The sequence below is a fragment of the Nelusetta ayraudi genome, unplaced genomic scaffold, assembly GCF_046127955.1.
Source record: "Nelusetta ayraudi isolate G7.1 ecotype Tasmania unplaced genomic scaffold, CSIRO-AGI_Nayr_v1 ptg000130l, whole genome shotgun sequence".
Classification (NCBI taxonomy): Eukaryota; Metazoa; Chordata; class Actinopteri; order Tetraodontiformes; family Monacanthidae; genus Nelusetta; species Nelusetta ayraudi.
The window spans coordinates 473,965-493,392 of NW_027466180.1; the positions used below are offsets into that span (position 1 = coordinate 473,965).

Consider the following 19,428-nt stretch of genomic DNA (forward strand, 5'->3'; position numbering starts at 1 on the left):
AAGTGTACAACGATTGTACACGATGATCCGCTGCCTCGCCTTTTTTTGTTTTGGCGTCGCACAATGACTGTTGAATGCCTGTCGTGACCTTTCGGTAAACAAGGGCAAAAGAACAAGAAGAAAATGCATAGATTTTTCTTTACATTTGTTTTAAAACGTTTATTCGGCTCGCATGCCAACATTTAGTGACAACCAGCATTCGTACAAATGTGCCAAATGAATTTAGCCAAGTCAAACAAAACTACAAAGTACAAACAGAAATGCAAGAAGGTGAAATGAAATTAACCCGTGGAATCCAGCCAAGCAAAGGTCAGCTGGGAAAAACAAAAAACAAAAAAAACAGGATGCAACACAACGCAACGGGTTCTGTTCAGTTGGGGGCAAATTATGGGATGGAATCAAAATGTTGGCAACGTTTTGGGGAGAAGTTGGACTTCTTCAAACTCTTAAGCACTGTCTTCTGTAAACACTCGGTAAACTTTCGTCAAGGCAACTCTGTCTGTGCACACGTGAGTTTGAGATAAAAAAGTGAAAATTTCTTTCTTTTGATGTTATGCAAGGTCAAGAATTGATTGGAAATAAATACAGGAAGTGGTAAACTTCAAGAATAAATTCATTAAAAAATTATGCACATTAAAAAAGGATGTTAAGTCAATAAATCCTTAAAGACCCCCCCCCCCCCACATACCAAGGATGAGTGTCTGCAGCTAGACATCTACAGAAAGGGTGATGAAACACGTACACACTTGCATAGACATCTGCCATTTCCTTTTGATCCATTTAAAGCTGAATTAAAAACAGCCTAATGGAACCCAATACCTCAGAATGAAAACTTCAGCAGGAACCAAAAGAGACATAATGGTAGCACCCGATATCTACAGTGAAGACGCACAGACTCAAACACGCTTCGAATCAAAGCAAGAAGAGCATTAAATATTCAAACAGACGTGACTGCCACAGAGCCCAAACCAAGTCGATACCTTTACGTACATGTGACGGCCGTGTTGTGCCGTAAAAGCCAAACAGCGTAGCAGTGCCTCCACAGCAAAAGAAAACGATAATAATAAATATGCGACACGAATATCAGTGCAAATTGTCAAGAACCACATCAAAGAGCAGTGCTTTTGGCAAGTGTCAATCCTGGCAGGAGGTGATGAAGGCCGACGTAGGAGAGAAACTGACAGGATTGGCAGCAGTCAATCAATCTTCAGCTCAACTTAACTTTACTCAAAACATCTATAAAATGTGGGGGAACACTGTGGATACCCAGGCTAATACATGAACTCACAAAGCTACATACCTAGAAAAAGAAAAAAAAAAAAAAAGAAAAAAAGGTCCGCCATTCAGCAGGAGAAAATTCATTATTTCTGAGAGCGCAGACAAGTCTAAAAATATGAAATTTTGAACTAAATAAAGCAAACTAGTTCTGCTTAAAACTGTGATGGTCCTCATACGTGTGCGTGCAAGAGGAGGTTGGCTAGTTGATTGTGTCAACTGCATGAGTCTTACAATTCATAAATAACCCATCATGTCCTACAAAGTGTTTGTTGAGGGGGAAAAGAACTTAATAATAACAATAATTAAATGAAAACTTCTAATTTCCTAATTTTCCTAATGAAATTTGACAAATCTCCTGAAATTGAATGGCACTGGCAAGCAGCGTAAACAACAACTGTCCTTGTTGCACCACGACATCTGCCTCACATGTTCAAGTTTGTCAAGTGAGGTTTCAGTAATTGACTCGGTTATAATAAAAAAAAAAGCTGCTTTAAAATCTGAGATTCCCTTCAAAACAGGAAGCTGAAGGTAGCAACAGCAGGACCAGAGGTCACTGAGGGAACTGCGCCATCAGCAGGACTTTGACTGCGTTGCGCGTTATGTCAACTAAAAGCTCTTGAAAACATAAAGGAAACTCCTTCAATCTTAAAACAAAGTAAACCTCAATAATACTAAGAGAAAAATCTCCACAGCAAACAGTGTGTAGTCAAGCCAGCTACGCTACGGTGGAATAAAACCTTAAGCTTTATTTAAGAAGAAAAAAAACCAAACTACAATCTTCTATCGGACAACTTCCATGAAGCTAAACCTGTAAGGCCGTGATCAGATTTGGCAACATCCGAGGACGTTTTATGACAAAATAAGATGGAGTCTTGCACTATGATAACTTTCTCTGAAAGAATTTACCTGTTTTTTTTTTTGTTTGTTTGTTTCAACAGACGCCTTTTATTTGCTTCGTGTCAGCATGCGGGGTCTCGATGATGCATTTAAAGCTCGTAGCTGCAAACCAAAGCACACGCGCGAGTTGGGAGAGAGAGGGAGGGAGTCGCCGCAATTGTAAACCCGCGGCAGGAGATCTTCTATTGCTTTGAGGAGCCGTCCTCCCCGTCCTGGCCCGACCGTACCGTCGGAACGCAGCAGGTCCTCTTCCTCTCGGGTCTGTTTAGAACTAAGAAGGCGGAGGTTCTGTCTCACCGTGACCTTGCCCTGCCTCCACCTCCATCTCCTCCTCCATCTCCATCTCCTCCTCCTTCTCAACCGCTTCTTCCTTCTTCTCCTCCTCCTCCTCCTCCTCTTCCAGGGGCAGCTCCTCTTTTTCCACGTCGGGCCTCAACTCCTGAGAAGGTGCCTCTTCTTCCTCCAGCTCTCTCTCATCTGTGGAAGACGAAGGCAAGACGGGAGAGCGATCGGTCAGGAGGGGGAAAACGACGGCGTGAGAGGAAAAAAAGAAAAAGATGTTTTTCAGAGAAACAAATGATCAGCTCGGGGAGTTAGAATCACCGCCGACGAGCACGAGCTCTCCATTTGTTAGGGTTCATAGCGGGACAATTAAAATCAATCTCCATTATTCCATCATTATTCCATCCAACAGCAGCTTCACAAAAAACAATTAAGTTCAGTGAAACACAAATTGAAAAGAAAAACTTTCATGCCAGACGTCCACAATCAATTAAAATAAATCAAACAAGGAATTAAGACAAGTTGGCAAATCAAGAAGAAACGGGCGCTTCTTTCACAGTACTAACGATCCGAAATAAAAATCTGTAATCTTAGACACTCTGTCTCAATGAAGCTTTAATGAGCAGGCACAAAACCGCACAAGACAACAACAACAACAACAACGGCTTTAACAAGAAACATGCTGATTGAAAAGAAAAGAGAATCTGTATGATCGATCAATCACGTTTGCAGCCAGTGTCGACCGTATCTGGATCAAACAATATTATTTCTGAAGGATTGGCAATATTGGGGAGAGCTAGTGATGATGATGATGATGATGATTAATATACTAGAGTCAAATAGAATCACATCCAAATTTCTACCAGGTTTAACCCAGATCAGGTGAGAACAATTAAGGAAAGAAATGAGTTTGAATTGGTTTGATTTGAGGCAGTGATCAGCGACCGGCACTGGCCTGCACTCTGACACACTGGAAGTCCAATCGTGGACAAAATTGACCCAGTGTTTGTGCGTAAGATCAGCAGAGCTCAGTGGACATTGACCCCGATCAGACAGTGCAGGGGGCGGAGGGCAACCTGGGCTCTGCAGCGGCCGGGTCTGAGCGCTCTGTGGCTGGACACGGAAACTGTGGACCATATTCCACGGAGCCGGCGCTTTGGCTAGAGGCAAGATCACACCGTTAAACCGACCAATCACTAGAGGGCTCCTTCTTCTTCTTCCTCTACTCCTTTTAACTTTTTCTTTAAACTGATAATGCTAATGCAAAGTAAACTCGTCTAGATTCTCTTTCCTACTGATCTCCAGGTCAGGAGGTGAAACTGACTGAGAGTGACTTTAAACTTGAAACTCTGTCATCAACACGACTTCAAGGTGGAAGTCAGGACAGGACTGAGGTTGATGTCAGCAGACGAATCAAACACAAATAAGACAGGTCTACTAAACTACTGTGGTTGGAGGCACTAAAAACAGGAAGTGAGAACGTTGGACAGATGGACATTAAAAAATAAGTGTGAGTCCAGACATGATTTAAACATTCAAACAAACTGTTTTAGTTAAACCAGCTGTGGACGGTTTGATCTCCTACCTCCTGAAGGTGGCGCACTCTCCTCCGTGTCTGTGGCCAAATGTGGCCTCCTTCCAGGCGAGCGCGATTCTGCCCTCAGTCTCTTCTCGTAGCTGAACTCTGGAAGCCTGGGAGCCTGGGGGCGGGTCTTCCTGGCCGGGTTCAGGAAGTAGCAGTAGGCACAGCGAAAAGCTACAGAGACACAGGACGAGCAATGTGACCGCATCAGTTCATCCACCAAGAACAACAGTGACTTCCAGGGTGGAGCTTCAGGTTTTAAAATACAGCGCTGCGCTTCTTTTCTTACCCAGATATTCAAACTCTTCTTTCAGGGCCATGCCGTTGTGAGAGAAACACTGCTGGCAGATGAGGGCGTATCTGGAGGAGACAACCAACAACTATAGAACACAACCAAATGCCTTCTTCCCCAATTAAACGTCCTCTTCATACAAATGCAGAAACAATTGTTGGACCTATAGTGACCAAACACCGCCCTCTTGTGGACAGACAGTAAACTGGGAGACCTGTCAAGGCAAACAAACAAACACTCCTCACCTATTCTGGGGTCCATCACCGACCAGGTACTCGATGACTCGGTCCATAGCTCCTCTGTCTTTGGGCAGAATGGGTCTGGCTAGTGGAGGACCTGGTGGGTGCATGCCTGCAAACACCATCACACATTTTGTTTAAAAAATGCTTGGAACTGTTAATGCAATGACAAAGTGCAGAATATATAAATATTCTTATGTGTCCATAGGAACTTTCATGGCAATATGGATTGAAAAAAAGAAAAGAAAAAAAAATATATATATATATATATATATATATATATATATATATACATATAAACCTACCGATGCCTGGTATAGGGGTGCAGGGAGTCCGAGGTACTGCCCCCTGCTGGACAGAGGCAGACAGAGCCGATCTCTCTGGCGGTCCTCCTGGAGCTGAAAGAGGGACACGTTCTGTAGGGAGAGCGACACTGGATAAAGATACAGACATGCGTCTGCAAGAACCTCCGTCAGAGTCACTGGAGGCGCAAACTCAGCTTGCAGTCGCACGTGTGGCTGATTGATCGTCTTCGATGAGGACAGACCGGTGGATGATTTTGTTTTGGGGTGTAAATGAACGCGTCTGTGTGCTCCCTCACCCACTGGTGGGGCCCCTGGAGTTCGAGCACCCGCGGGAGTCATAGGCATCCCCATTGGGGTGCCCATCGGCATGGGTCTCAGGGCGACGCCTCTCTGGCGGATCTCTGCGTGGACGAGGAAATTTGGAAGCACTTCAGTCGCAGTCTGGAGCACGTTTTAGGGCACATTTCATCAGTCTGGGTTGTCATACCTTGCCCTGGCCTGGGAGTCATCTGAGGACGGACTGGAGTGGACTCCAGCTCCTGCACCATGACAGCAAACAAGAGGGGGAAAATCAGCAAAGAATTCACAAAATAAAGGTTTACAATTCAAAATGTACCAATAAAACACACTGATATAGTCTTTATAAATATATACAAACTCACAGCTTTTCTCTTAGCCTCAGGGTCAAAACGTTCCAGGATGATTTTGGCATTTTTGTACGTCTCTGTCTCCATCACGTCCTCCAGCTGGAAGCACAGATCATTTGAACGTTGAGATTTAAAAACAGACTCTTTAGATAGTGGCGACATGAAATGGTTCCCCAGAAGGAAGAAGAAGATGTAAATTATTAAGGTTTAAACACTTACAATCTTTTTCTTGGAAACCTTCAATTCTTCCAGTTTATCATCTGACAGAAATGAGCAAAAAATAACTGAGGTCACTGTGCTTTAATTAAATCATGTTGATCTGATGACTGCCACAAATAACTATCAAGTAGAGATGATCTAACGACGGCCACAAATAACTATTTGGCAGGCTGAGCCTCGGGTGACACTAATTTAGAGCGTTAATTGTGGACAACTTACTGTTCCTCTCGGTGCGTTTGGAAAACAGGAAGATCAACAGCTTCCTGACGAACCACACCCTGGCGGCCAGAGAGAGAGTTGAGTTGCGAGCGCCCGTCTCGGCAAAAATCGTATCAAGTGCAGAGCAGCGAGGGCAACTCACAGCACGGGGTACAGGAAGAACTGCAGGGCCATGGCCAGCTTGTGCAACCAGTGTTCCGGCAGGTACATGAAGTACACGATCAGAGAGGTCAGCAGGTACAGGGCCGAGGAGTACAGGAGCAACCGGCCGACCCATAGCTGCACACACACACACACACATACATACAGGGAGGCAGTGAACAACAACCCAGAACTCAAGAACACAACTGTAAAACCTTGGTGAACTCCTGGTGCCTTCACCTTCTGCAGCCGCTGGTTTTTGGCTCTAAAGTCCTCCAGCTCCTTAATGTCCTACAATGGAACAAAGGGGGTGAAACATTTAATTTTTTTTTCCTAACACTGCAGTTTCTCAGTCTGGTAGTTGAAGTCTCCAAACCCAAAACGCAGGGAAACGCTTAAGATTAACAAATAGGAAATGTGTTCGACCTTGTCGAGGTTCTCCAGCTGCTCCACTGTGGTTGCCTTGGTCTGAAAAGGGGATTAAAAAAAAACAGAATGATCCTCAACATATTTAGAACATTCAACACTTAGCAAGATGTTTTAACCCTGTCCTTGTAGGAATGGAATACAAAACCAAGATGCAAAGGTTTTGTTTTGTTTTGAAACAGCGGCTTTAAATGAAAAAAAAAAAAAAGCTGTGAATTGAATCCATAAAATGCATGTAAAGAGAACCACTCAGATATCCTGGCTGTTCAGTCTTGGCTGAAGTGAAGCATGGTCATTCAGAGAAATGGCCTCAAGCCATGAAGTCATTTCTTTATCTTTTCAGCCACCGTATCTCCTCTCCTCCACTTACCTTCCAGCGAGATATCAGGGCCCCCATCCCTGCAAACTACAGCCGTCTCCTCCTAGCTCCCTTTGCTTCACACTGTGGAACAAATGTTTCATGTCAACGGAGCATATAATCCTTAAGCACTGCTTTTCAGATTTACATAACACATTACAGGAAGGATTTAACAAGGTGCCTATACTATTAGTGCATACAATGGCAGTCTTTATTAACAACAACAACGAAAAACTGTTTGCTTGTGGTTGCAACTTTAAGAGAGCAACAGTTGCAGGACTGAACACAATCACACCGTAAATTACACTATAAACTGTAAGAACTGCTTGTTAAATGTATGTTGTCATATTGGTTGTTTGTTTTTTGTTTGTTTTTTGTTTTTTAAAGGATGAGTCAGTCACACTGATTGGGCAAACTGAGGAGTTTTATCTCTCTGGGTAAAAGGTAACATCCACTCTAGAGTTGTGTCATCCTGCACTGATCTACCTTTTGACTTCAAGTGACCCACTTATTATTATCATTACTATTATTAGTTTTACATATTCAGCATATTTATTTTGAGCATTCATGTTTCCAACAGAACACATACAGGTAATGTGGCCCAGTGATCTGTACTGACACACCAGTTTTAGCATCAGCCAAAAAAAAAAAATCATCCTCAATAAACCTCTCAGTCAAAGCCTAGCTTTGCCTTCGTCACCATCTTATGTGTCATGTGGCTCAGTGGCCTAGTGAAGTCAAATCCATTTCAAGCATGATAACCACACTGGATGAATAACAATACACCGATTCTAACACACTGTGGCTGCTCCTCAACCTCAGATTCCTAATTTTATGAAAAACAGAGAATCTGTTCCCTACTTGCATTTAAATCTCATGACCCTAGTAACTCAGAACCATTGCTTACTCACAGTACAACGTAGAAAATCAAATCTTGCTTCATTGTGTCTTTTATATCACCCCACTGTGTCCAAGAGAAGAGAAGCCTCATCCTGCAAGGTCTGGGGGAGGGGGACACTGAATATCCTGAGATCAAACTAACCCCACCTGTTCGAATCAAGTCTGGCTGCCTGCTGATGGCTGTCACTCCATAGTAGCACATAGTGGGAAAAGTAGAGAAACCACCAAACAATGACGTTGGCGTCTCCTATGAACGAACAAACTATCAAAGTAATTCACCTAAATTCAAACCACGGCTTGTTTGGGATGCATTAAAGCACATTTTGGTTGCTAACAGTTACCTCCCACTTTTAGCAGGACTCCACACACTGGACCCAGAGCCCTGGAGGATGGAGTGACCATATATTCACATCAACAGTGACAATGCACTCGAGACACAACGGAACATATTTCATGTATCACAAAGCTCGGGCTATCTAGGCTAAGTTGCTGCTAACCTTAATTTAGCCACGCAATTAAAAAAAAAAAAAAAAAAAGCACTTGACGGTTAGCTTCAAACTGCAGCGTCACGGAAACGCACGGGGACGCTGCTGTGACCTTCCCCAAGCAGGCTTTACCCTTTGCGGTTCGTTTCAGTGAGCCATGGCGTTAAGAAAAGATGTTGGTCGACTCACAAACTCGGCTAACAACCGCATCAACAACAACAATTGAGTGGAGCGTTTCAAACGCTACGCACCGCGCTACTGTCACGGTTGGCAGCGCCCGCTTCCTTGAAGCTCGTCGCCATCAAAGGACAAACAATTGTAACAATTTACTCACACGAAACGACCCTTTTCCTCCTTAAATTGGGTCCTCTGTGGTAAATATGCGCTGTGCACTCGCGGTTTAGCCGCTACATGTGACGTCTGACATCTCTCAACCGCCACACGAACGTTATTATTGGCGCGGCGTGATGACGTCACATACGCCGATGACGTCACGTCAGAGCAGCCGCTGCGTTCGCCCCAGAGTGCTTTACGTTTGTGTAGTTTCTTTGTTTTATTTTATTTTATTGCCCCTCGCCAAAAAAAATTGTTTTCGTGATCGAAATAGCACAAAATTGTGATTATGGATTATTATTGACGTCAGAAAACGAGGAACAAGTTAGCTACGAGCAAGCAATTGTGTTTTCGCGCCATTTATTGCCGTAAATATTACCCATTGTCCTTGTTTTTTTTATTTCGTTTATTTTTTTCATGAAGCTATATGAAGGTTGGTAATGAAACTGAACACATAAGTGCAGCAGCTGCAGAGCTACTTCTCAATTTCCGCCACTAGATAGCAGCATTTTCTTTTTCTTTTTTTCTTTTCTTTTTTTTGATTTTTACTTTGGTGTCGGACGGACGACATCACGACGAGTCTCAGTCACAAACCTCTCAGTTTATCTCACATGCAGACTTTGAAAAATAAAGGATTTGATGTGGACTTCATTTCGCGTGTGCGTTTTTTTTTTTTGTTTGGTTTTTATTTTTATTTTTTTCCAGTAATTCGGTCCAGGCCAGTTCTTACATGGGCCTACACATCTCGTTCCAGGTGATAGCAGCCTGGAAAAGAGGGTTCACACCTCTCAATCAGAGCATATTGACATTCTGCGGCAATCTGGAAATAAATTGGATAATTACATAGACTATAGTTCTCAATATAAAAATATTTGGAACTGCGTGTCATGGGGGCTTATGTCGTTCAACGATTTGAATTTAACATTAAATAACATTTGAAATTGGGTCCCCTCTTAAATCGCGGTTGAGCTCCTTTTACATCAGAATGCAGTGTGCAGGGTTTTAATGTTCGCAGCTTCCTCTGGAGTTTATGACCTAATAAAAACCCCTTTGCCCACACTTTCTCTCTCTCTCTCTCTCTCTCTCTCTCTCTCTCTCTCTCTCTCTCTCTCTCACTCACTCACTCACTCACACACACACACACACACACACACACACACACACACACACACACACACACACAGGCTGAGCAATTCTGATGCAAGAGTAATGTCTGATTAATTCACTTCATTTTATTAAATCGAACCCTCTGAACTGAAACACCAGCGTGGACCTTTTGGATTATTTTAGCACACCTGCTTCCGGTAGACTCGGGGTTTGTTTAGAGGGTTATAAGAACATGTGCTCCTACGATGTGATACAACAGCGGAAGTACGTCCGTCAAAATTAGACCAACACACGATACTGTAAGGGATCATTTGAAAAGCCGCGAGAATCCTCGGCGCATTATAGCACGAGGTTTTCATTGGGGCCTGCACGACCCCATTAGAGAATCCAGAATAGACGCGAAATTGTTCTCGTTTGACGATATTAAATTGATGTTACAACCTATTCTCTCCCACCGCACACCTTAACAGACACGTATTAAAATGTGTTCGTCAGACAAGGAAAACAAAATTTGTTTTGGACACTCACTATTTATAATGTTCTTAATTATTATTATTATTATTACATATTAAAAAAAAAATGTCTTTTTTTTTTTTGCTGTTCCACATTTTAGCAATTAAAACGTAAAACGCATTCATTTATTTTTATTTTATTTTATTTATCTTTTTGTTATTTAAGCCACCTGAACAATCCACCTATTTATTGACATTAGAGTGACAACAACTCGCTTAAAGTTGTTTACTGAGTAATTATAAATTCACTTTTTCCGTTTAGATTTTTTTTGTTTTGTTTTGTTTTAACTTTTCAGATGTCTATTCAATTAGTTAATATTTAAAAACATGTTGTTTTAAATGTCCTGGTCGGATCGAGGTTCTTGCAACGACTCATTTACCTCACTTAAACCAGCGGCCACCAGGCCTCTAATAGCCAGTAAGAGTCGAATAATTATTGACTCGGAAATCAGAATGGCAATTTTCCCGGTAGCTTATTAAAAATTTAGAAATGTACATAAAGTTGGAGCCTGGTGTCTTATTTATTTATTTGTTGTCTCGTAAAAGGCTTAACGGCGCGTAACTCGCGTGCGCAATAGATTTGCATATTATAGTCTTTCGGGTTTTGTTTGAAAACAGCTCACTTTCATTTGCAGACAAGCTGCAGAAATAATAACGGAACCATGCAGGCCAGGACAAAAAAAAAAAAAAAAATCCCCACTCATTAAAAACTCACTTCTTTCTCTCGTCCGAGATTTACTATTTCCACCTTCATATGACACACCAGTGTCCTCTAAATAGACACATGACAAGACAATTGAGATGTAGCTGGTCAACAGATGTTTAGTAATGTAACAGAGATAACATGCAGGACAATTAAAAGAAAAAAAGAAGAAAGAAGAAGAAGGTCTTTGAAATGATCAAATATCTCCATCTGATTCAGTTCATTTGACCACTAAGTATAGTCTTAAATATATGCTTAGAATAATTGGAAAATCCCAAAAAGCCTGGTTATTTATGTTGCTTTATGACCTCAAGTGATTCACATCTGCCACTAATGCAACACGCTGACCAAAATATGGCCCTGATGCGCTTCGACTGTCTCCACGGCTTTATTCTGTCCTGCACTTTTTGGCAACTTATGAGTCAAATCAAGCAAATTTACGAGACGGGACCAGAAACCAAACAGGCCAAGCTGTCGGCGTTAAGAATAGCTGCACTCTCTTTCCTCACCAACTGCACGATATTGACTGGGTTTTGGTTGGAGTCCAAAATCCGTTGGGCCTGAGCAAACAGCACAAGTCCCCGAGTCCCAGGATGCATTGCCCCGCCAGCTCTACCCTGGCTGTATGACAGACGCCATTCTGCCCTCAAGTGTTAATGGCGCCTCGGTGTGTTTCACTGTGACAGCAGCGACATTTACAACAGCAGCAACAACCAGAAGGTGAAGAAAGACGACTGGCCTACATCACCTTACCCTCAATCACAAAATAGAAAGGGTTTTTGATTTAAAGGCCTCTTACCCATAATTCCCTTTGCCAGTGTTTAATTACATTGTGTAGCCTCTAGACTGTCAGTGAACTCCCACAAATGAGAAAAGTCCATCCTTGACTTCTTCTTGCTTGGTCTTCTTTTCATTAAGTACACTGCTTTCTGAAATCATTTACTTGTGATGTCACAAATAGCAATGACACATAGGCCCAGCCTTCTGAAACCTGAAAATAATGATAATAATAATAATAATAATAATAATAATAATAATAATAATAATAATAATAATAATAATAATAACATAGTTATGTGTCCCTTTAAATTGTGATATGATACTTTAGCCAAGTTTTAGAAAATCCTTGCATGTGATGAAAGGTTTTAATCCAGCTTGTAGAGACGTTACTTTCCATGCGGCAGCGTCAGTGTTCACATGCATCTATATTCAGCAGCACTTCACTGGGACGGGCGGCGCTGCTGTGGCTCGTCTAGGAGCACATCAGAACTGAGCGCATTACATGGTCACTATGCATGATGAACACTTAAGAACACTGCAGAGTGTCTGTCGTTAATTGTGAACACGCGGGTTTCACCAAGAACTTCTTTAGAAATACTGACCTCATGCAGTCGGCCATCACTTGACGGCGTCCGGATAACAGGCCGTGTCTAATGACATTACGCATGTTATGGAAGGCATTTTTTTTTAATTCACACATATCATTATGTGACGTCTGTCTTAGGCCTTTCCCATGCATTTTTAGATACGCTATTCATACGTCAACCAATAAGCACTGACTAAGGCCGGACATTTGCTGTTTTGACACTTGTATTTTATTAGGCCATAAATGGGAAAAACCCTGAAATGTCTTTTTTTCCCTCTGTAACAGAGTGCCAATTGTGTATGCATCTCCGTGAGGGTGTTATAGATCTGATACAATCAGAAGCTAACGGCCTACAGCCATCTCACAACTTGTCTTGTGTTGCTGCATGCATCCTGTGTTGTAAGGCATTCCATGTAACCTGCAGTTCCTCATCTGGGATTAACTGGGATTAACTGGCCGTCAAAAATCAGAAGATGCTAAAATGAGGTGGCGGTCAAATATAGGGTGTGAGCTGATGAGATGTTCCACCTTGTTTGCAACGCTCCCCGCGATGTTCATGATAACGTGGAAAATGTGAGTGATTTCAATTCTCCACATCATGTGCGGTGCTGTGAAATTACCACAGTTGTCAACAAAACTGTATGGTGGTGGGAAAACATTAAGGGTGCAATCATGACGCGAGATTTTATATAACAACTATTTCCTGGTCACAAACATCCACAAGTACATCGTCTACAACAAATAACACAGACTTTAGCCCCAGGTGAAGGAAAAGCAGAAAATTTGCATTTTTTTCATGATAAGTCTCTTAATGTGATCTCAGCAAAATTGCCAAATTCAATGTATTCCCAACTGACTCTAGAATGCAATCCAGATCCAAAGCCAAAGCAAATCTCAGTCTGGACCACTTGGATCACTTTGATGCTACAGTGTTTTGTTTTGTTGTTTGTTCATTTCAGCCACCAGTTCCCACCGGTACCGGCTCGGCTCGGCTCGGGTCATTTGACTCAGTGTCGAACGTTAGAGCTGATTAGCTTCACTGCACCAAACTAGCAGCAAGCATCATTATTTCTTCTGGTTGCCAGCTCAAAGCGCATTTGCCAAAAAGGTATTTTCTAATCACCCTTTTTTGGACTTTTGATTATCAGAGATGAATGGAAGCCCTGGTTTACGACCTGATGCTCAATGAATAATGAAGACATATATGAGAAAGCTCTTTTTGCCTGGCGCCGCACATCTAAAATGCAATTTTGCCATTCCCCATTTATTTATGTCTCAACTAGACTTTGAAGTACAGGCTCCACCAGGGGGGCCTGGTGCACCTTCCCAATCAACTTTCTGGGGAACATCTGGTCCACCAGCCTGCGGGCTCTGCGAATTAAAGTGTTGGAAAAAGCTATATATGATCGCCTTCCAGCTGTGAGATTATTGTGTTCTGCCAGCTATTAGTCTGAACATAGAGTTCACTTTTGTTCTGGCTGGTCTGTGTGTGCGCATGCATGCAGCCCAGCCTGTAACCTACTGTATGCGTGGTTAATTGCACTCAGCAGACCCACTTTGGGGCAGGCACGAGGTCAAAAACTACAGTATGAATTCATCACTTTTCAAACAACATTGAGAGGCGGCTGCATCATAGCCTTTGCCAAGGAGATGAGGCTTTTGGTCAGATTTAGGGCTAGATTAGAACTTTAAATTTTTTTATTTTTTTTTAATGTGGAAAAGGGAACAACGTTTTCATGCTTATTAAAGATCTGATTAAATTATAGTTTAAAGATCTGATTAAAATATAGTTTTGTTTTTTTTCCCACTGGGACAGTCATCGATGTATTTACCAAGAATTTCTTACCCATCGCCCTCTGACTTTGGCCACATCACCTCACCGCTGGACCACAGCAGCGCCGCGGGGAGGAGACTTACCGAGTACCGCAGCCCGTGTGAGCCCGAGCCGCGGCAGCAGTGCCGTACTCCGTGGGAGTGGAGCCTCTACCAGGCGAACCGTCCCATCGCTCCCCCGTCGCCGACATGCTACAACCTGGACTCGGCTCAGCAGAGTTTACTTCCGGCGTTCAACTCCGGCGACGGGCTCCTGTACGCCCCCCCCGGCTTCCAGCGCGGGTTCGCCGGGGAGCCGCGGCGGGTCCTGGACAGGTATCCGGCGTTCACCCCGGACTCGCAGCTGCTCGTCCCGGTGGGCCGCAACAGGGTGCTGCCGCCGGTTTTCGACCAGTTTGTTGAATTTACGGAGCGGGGAGACCCGACGGCGGAAGTCCAGAAGAGGAAGGACGCCGAGTGGGAGACGTGTCACGGCGGGGAGAGCAGCGAGGTGAGGGCGGGGAAAGACTCACCGCGGGCCGCGGAGGAGGAGGAGGAGGTCGGGGAGGCTCCGTCCACCCGCGGCTGTGGGGACAATCAAACACCGGGTGAGTCTCCCAAACCTTGACCTTTACAATGGCTTTCAGCCCAGCGTGACGTAGCATATTTTGTATTAATATATTTATCAATCGCAACAACAACAAAAAAAATCAACAAAAACGAGATGAACAGGAAGAAGAGTAACCACAAAAACCTTACCATTTGAAATATCAAACATTCCTCATATAGGCAAAATATATTGTGTGAGCTTTTAGGCTACTCATTCAATGTGGTGTAAAAATACTTTTGGGGCATAATTTCATTGCAGGACGGAGAAATTGTCCAAAGTGCATAAAACCACAAAACCACAGGGCTTTGTGTGGAGCCAGTGTGGCCAATTTTACTCTGCTGGCTGGTGTCATATAATCCCTATTAAAAGCAGTGAAATTTAACATCAACCACAGCTTCGTTATGAGAATAATATCTAATAATACAGCATCCAGTGTCTTTTGTTGTGCAAACACCAAACTGATGCAAAAGATGAACAAATCACCGTGTGTGTGTGTGTGTGTGTGTGTGTGTGTGTGTGTGTGTGTGTGTGTGTGTGTGTTTGTGTGTGTGTGTGTGTGTGTGTGTGTGTGTGTTTAATTGGTTGTCTGCTTTCTCTGGCAGGCCTCAGCTGCTCTGGTGTGTGTAATACAAATAAACTCTCCAGCACTGCTCAGCCGTGCAAATAATTGGGTCAGTTTCTTTTCACAACAGTCATGTTAATTAATGTTCTGGCTTTTCTTGTGGGCCATTTCATATCCACGCTCCCTGACTGTCAGGTCACATGAGAAGACAGAGCCAGTTTAACCATGACTGAAGGCCCGAGCGAGGGTCAACTCTGGTGAATGTGGTGGGAACGGATTGTATTTTTAAAAAACTGTATTAGTGACTGGATGAAATGACCGGCAGACAGACACAGCAGCTATTATTGCATTATTGGGACAGTGAGTGTCTGTCTGTCCATCTCATTAGTGACCATTTGCTGTCATGCCTCTGTCATTTTCCACCTCTGCAGCAGGGAAGCCATGTGCCAGGAGGAAAAGAAGATGCCCGTACTCCAAGCAGCAGATCCGAGAGCTGGAGAGAGAGTTCCTCTACAACATTTACGTCAGCAAGGACAGGCGCACTCAGCTGTCTCGCCTCCTGAGTCTGACGGACCGGTGTGTTGCCTTCCCACACATGTTTTGTATCCCAAAAAACACAAGCTATATAATAATCTTAGTCCTCTGTGCCGCACGTGGATTCGTGCAGTTAAAAATTCCAACCTGGAACGCAGCTGCGAAGGGACAACCTTGCTGCAGTTGGGGTTTAGGGGCTGAGGTGACTGTTACTTCACCCACAGCAGGTGTTCTTCCTCTGTGGCAACTCTGTGGCGTAATGCCTTTACCATACTGGTGTCTGCTTTCATTTAAAATCATGGCTGTTTTTTTTTTTAAAGGATAATAATGTCTTCTGGTTGAACCAAGAACAAGAGAAAAAAAAGATAATGTGGTTATAAAATACTTGATTTCTTTCACGTGTTGAATGTGGAGTGGGATAATTCTATTAAAGTGTCCCCAATCATACCAGGGACGCAACAGCTTCTGAATTCTGCATTGGAAAATTGCTCAGTCATTATCTCTTACAGAAACTCATTTTTTTCCCAAGAGGAGATGTGAAAAAGAAAAAAGAAAGTACCATAGTGGTGACCTCCCCCCCCCCCTTTTTTTTTTCCCTTTTCCCTCTTCATTGAAAAACTAGACAGGTGAAAATCTGGTTCCAGAACAGAAGGATGAAAGAGAAAAAGCTGAAGAGAGAGAGGATGCAGTACTACGCTGGATACCACTTCTTGGGATGGACAGACGAGGCACAAAGAGCCAAAAGGCAGGCTTTCTTCTGAGGCCGACCGGGTTTGAACTGACGCTCTCATTGTTTTCAGGCACTGCAAGGCAGGTTATCAGCACATGCAGCAGCAAGAAAGGTCGGCGCGCTCCATAGCAAGCAACGCCTCTCCACTAATAAATATTGAGTTCGTTGTGGAGGAGGGAAAACAACCCTCGGAATACAGTTTTCTTTTTCAAGACATTGTACAATGTGACGAACTAAGCTGTCTCTGCCTCAGGCGTCATGCTAAGGAGCACACATCCTATTTCTCATTCATTCATTTTTAAAGTGCTTCATACAAAGAAAACACACATACTGCTATTTACACGCCCAATTCTATAAGTTGTGTGCTATTTTTAATTCATGTTCTTTGGATGTGTGTGTGTGTGTGTGTGTGTGTGTGTGTGTGTGTGTGTGTGTGTGTGTGTGTGTGTGTGTGTACAAATGTTAAAGCTAACAACTGAACTCATTATTTTGTTTGTTATCGTGTGGAATTGTTTACAGCTGCATTCCTGCTTGAAGGTCACCTTGAAAGTGAGTAGCGTTGGACAAGGTCGTGCACACTATGTCCTTCCTATCCTTTCAGGAAAGACAATCATTTTTCAATCAATTAATTTTATGTTTTTGAGATTTCTCTTTCAGAAAAATCTTTTTAAAATTGCATTACAGTCTTTTAACAATATGTCACTTTACTGCTATTTTTCATGTTTACACTTGCAGCACTGCTATGTTATCATGTGTTTTGTGTTATAAGACTTGTACATTTTTCACAGGGAGCTTTATTTAATATAGGACTTGAAAGTCATGCTTTAAATAAGAAGGACACGGAGATGCAACTTTGTTGTGCTTTTGATTTCACAGTATACTTCCAAACTAATAAAGAAAATGTCTTTAATCAATGGCTGCTTTCAGTTGGTTGCTAAAATGCAATGCAAATTCCAATTCCCTCAAGTATCACTCCCACAAGATTTTTCCACATGCAAATTCCATTTACAGCAATTATTTCAAAATAAGACTATTGCAGTGGGCGGTGCACTTTTTTTACGCACCAAATGCATGTATTTAGGAGAAACAAGGCTGGAATTGGGGGAGAATCCCATCTCAACACAAAATACCAACAACTATACAATTGTAGATGTTGAAACTCAAAACTGAAAATAAGATTATCAAAGTTCAGACGACGTTACACTTCACTTTGTTCTCTCCCCATGTCAGTCACGGAGTTCCGACCCAAACAGACAGAGAGAAAGCAGCGTGAGTCCAAGGCTGCAGCTGAACCTTGAACCGCAGCCACAAGCTCCTCAACATAAAGACTTTTATTGGGGTGGGGGCAATACAGACAGTCTGCTGTCTCTGTGTTTGTCTCACCACATTCTCCGTGTGTGTGTGTGTGTGTGTGTGTGTGTGTGTGTGTGTGTGTGTGTGTGTGTGTGTGTGTGTGTGTGTCCGTGCGCGCGAGTGCGTGAAACAGAGCGGGGGTTGCGTTAGTGCGTTAGCGCATGACATAAAAAGCAGAAGATGAAAGGAGAGATTGTGTTTCTGGTTTCAACCAGGGGCTTTTCTTCCTGACCAATAAACTCCACCACAGGACTGCTGAGCCCGGATGTGTTTTTGCCCTGATTTATTGATATGTTTTAAGTAATTTCACAAAGTAGTCCCAGAAGAAGGTTTTTCGTTGACATGTGTACTCATTGAAAGAGAAGTTAAAGTCAGTGCCGGGCGAGGTTTTGGGCAGAATTTAGTGGGGGGGGAGCACCGACAAGAGTGGAATGAAAATTGGATCTCTTCTTCGGTCACAAATGTGTTTCTCTTCCTTTTGTGCCCAAGTTTTTGTTTCTTAGCCTCACTGTCAACGGTCACAGACAAACAGGGGCAGGGTGAAAGAATTGTCAAAAACAAAATGGTTTTGAAAATGATCCTGCGGTGCAATATTCAGTTTGTGCGAAACAGATGTGGAAGGTTTTTTGTGAAATAAAAGATAAATGTATCAAATTGTTCCCCCTAAATATTTAAGAATATAAAAGATTTTAAAGGAAGAAACGCGCACGTTTGGTCAAGAAACGTGCGAAATAATTTGTATAAGTGTTACAACTACTGAGCATTACATCAATAAGATAAATGTTGAAAGCTGCCAGCATAAATATAAACCCCCAAAATTGGCAGCACACTTCCTGTTGTGCTTTTATAAGCTGCGTTTTACAAAATGGGAGCTTGTTAAACATTTACGGCATACTAATATTTAATTACGAGCACAGCGTAGTGGTTATTATTGTAAAAAAAAACAACAAAAAAAAAAAACAACGTCAAGTCCTGTTGTGGAAGCTTAAATGTAGAACATTAATATAAAAGAAAAAATTACAACAAGAAATTAATAGAAGCAGTTCCTCATATAAAGTATCTGTATAGCTTTCTTTTTTTTTTGGAAAAAGGAAAATGCTTCCAAGCCGCGAACAGTCACAACCACAGAATGAATTCATGAATTGAAAGATCCAGTTAAAACTTTTATTAGCGATGATTCATGTTTCTGATAAAGTGCTCTCTCTCTCTCTCTCTCTCTCTCTCTCTCTCTCTCTCTCTCTCTCTCTCTCTCGTTATCTCTTAAACTCGTCAAGACACTGATGTCCACTGATCTCACTGCCGTTGTTGCTGCTGGACAAGTGAGACATCAAGCCCATGGATTTATATATCCAGAAGGGGGCGCTTTAAATGTGCAGGGAAACGGTCAGAAATGTGCATTTTGCACCGGGGACCATTGTTTCATCGATCGGCTTCAAGCCACACCCCCCAAAGTTCAGACAGACAAGCAGACAAGCAGACAGACAGACAGACAGATAGATAGATAGATAGATAGATAGATAGATTGATTGATTGATT

General features: G+C 42.7%; 2 protein-coding genes across 6 annotated transcripts; one reads left to right on the forward strand and one right to left on the reverse strand.

Moving 5' to 3' along the window:
* Positions 1-144: 144 nt before the first annotated feature.
* Positions 145-14,686, reverse strand: lnpk (lunapark, ER junction formation factor). 5 transcript variants are annotated; one of them, XM_076050832.1, is made up of 16 exons: positions 14,138-14,686; positions 6,898-6,969; positions 6,528-6,569; positions 6,342-6,392; positions 6,103-6,239; positions 5,961-6,019; positions 5,742-5,782; positions 5,538-5,621; positions 5,363-5,414; positions 5,172-5,276; positions 4,876-4,986; positions 4,577-4,682; positions 4,329-4,399; positions 4,043-4,213; positions 3,534-3,617; positions 145-2,652 (listed from the first exon to the last, which is right to left on the reverse strand). In XM_076050832.1, exons 2-16 carry the CDS (start codon positions 6,922-6,924, stop codon positions 2,447-2,449), a joined length of 1,347 nt encoding a protein of 448 aa, XP_075906947.1. In that variant the 5' UTR covers positions 6,925-6,969; positions 14,138-14,686; the 3' UTR covers positions 145-2,446. The 5 variants fall into 5 exon arrangements, with proteins under 5 accessions (XP_075906947.1, XP_075906948.1, XP_075906946.1 ...); XM_076050833.1 differs by lacking the exon at positions 14,138-14,686 and adding an exon at positions 8,605-8,754 and having other exon boundaries at positions 4,876-4,968; XM_076050831.1 differs by lacking the exon at positions 14,138-14,686 and adding an exon at positions 8,605-8,754.
* Positions 14,114-18,997, forward strand: LOC142904591 (homeobox protein Hox-D11b-like). The gene is made up of 3 exons (XM_076050787.1): positions 14,114-14,711; positions 15,707-15,851; positions 16,432-18,997. The coding sequence occupies exons 1-3, from the start codon at positions 14,114-14,116 to the stop codon at positions 16,568-16,570; spliced, it is 882 nt and encodes a 293-aa protein (XP_075906902.1). The 3' UTR covers positions 16,571-18,997.
* The last annotated feature ends 431 nt before the right edge of the window (positions 18,998-19,428 follow it).

Bases quoted from the DNA above. Each gene is read 5' to 3' on its own strand.
- lnpk (XM_076050832.1), bottom strand. From the start codon at position 6,924: ATGGGGGCCCTGATATCTCGCTGGAAG. The intron at 6,570-6,897 runs GTAAGTGGAGGA...TCCCCTTTTCAG, and splicing joins CCCTGATATCTCGCTGGAAG to ACCAAGGCAACCACAGTGGA. The intron at 6,393-6,527 runs GTCGAACACATT...GTTCCATTGTAG, and splicing joins AGCTGGAGAACCTCGACAAG to GACATTAAGGAGCTGGAGGA.
- LOC142904591 (XM_076050787.1), top strand. From the start codon at position 14,114: ATGTATTTACCAAGAATTTCTTACCCATCGCCCTCTGACTTTGGCCAC. The intron at 14,712-15,706 runs GTGAGTCTCCCA...CCACCTCTGCAG, and splicing joins TGGGGACAATCAAACACCGG to CAGGGAAGCCATGTGCCAGG. The intron at 15,852-16,431 runs GTGTGTTGCCTT...TTGAAAAACTAG, and splicing joins CTCCTGAGTCTGACGGACCG to ACAGGTGAAAATCTGGTTCC.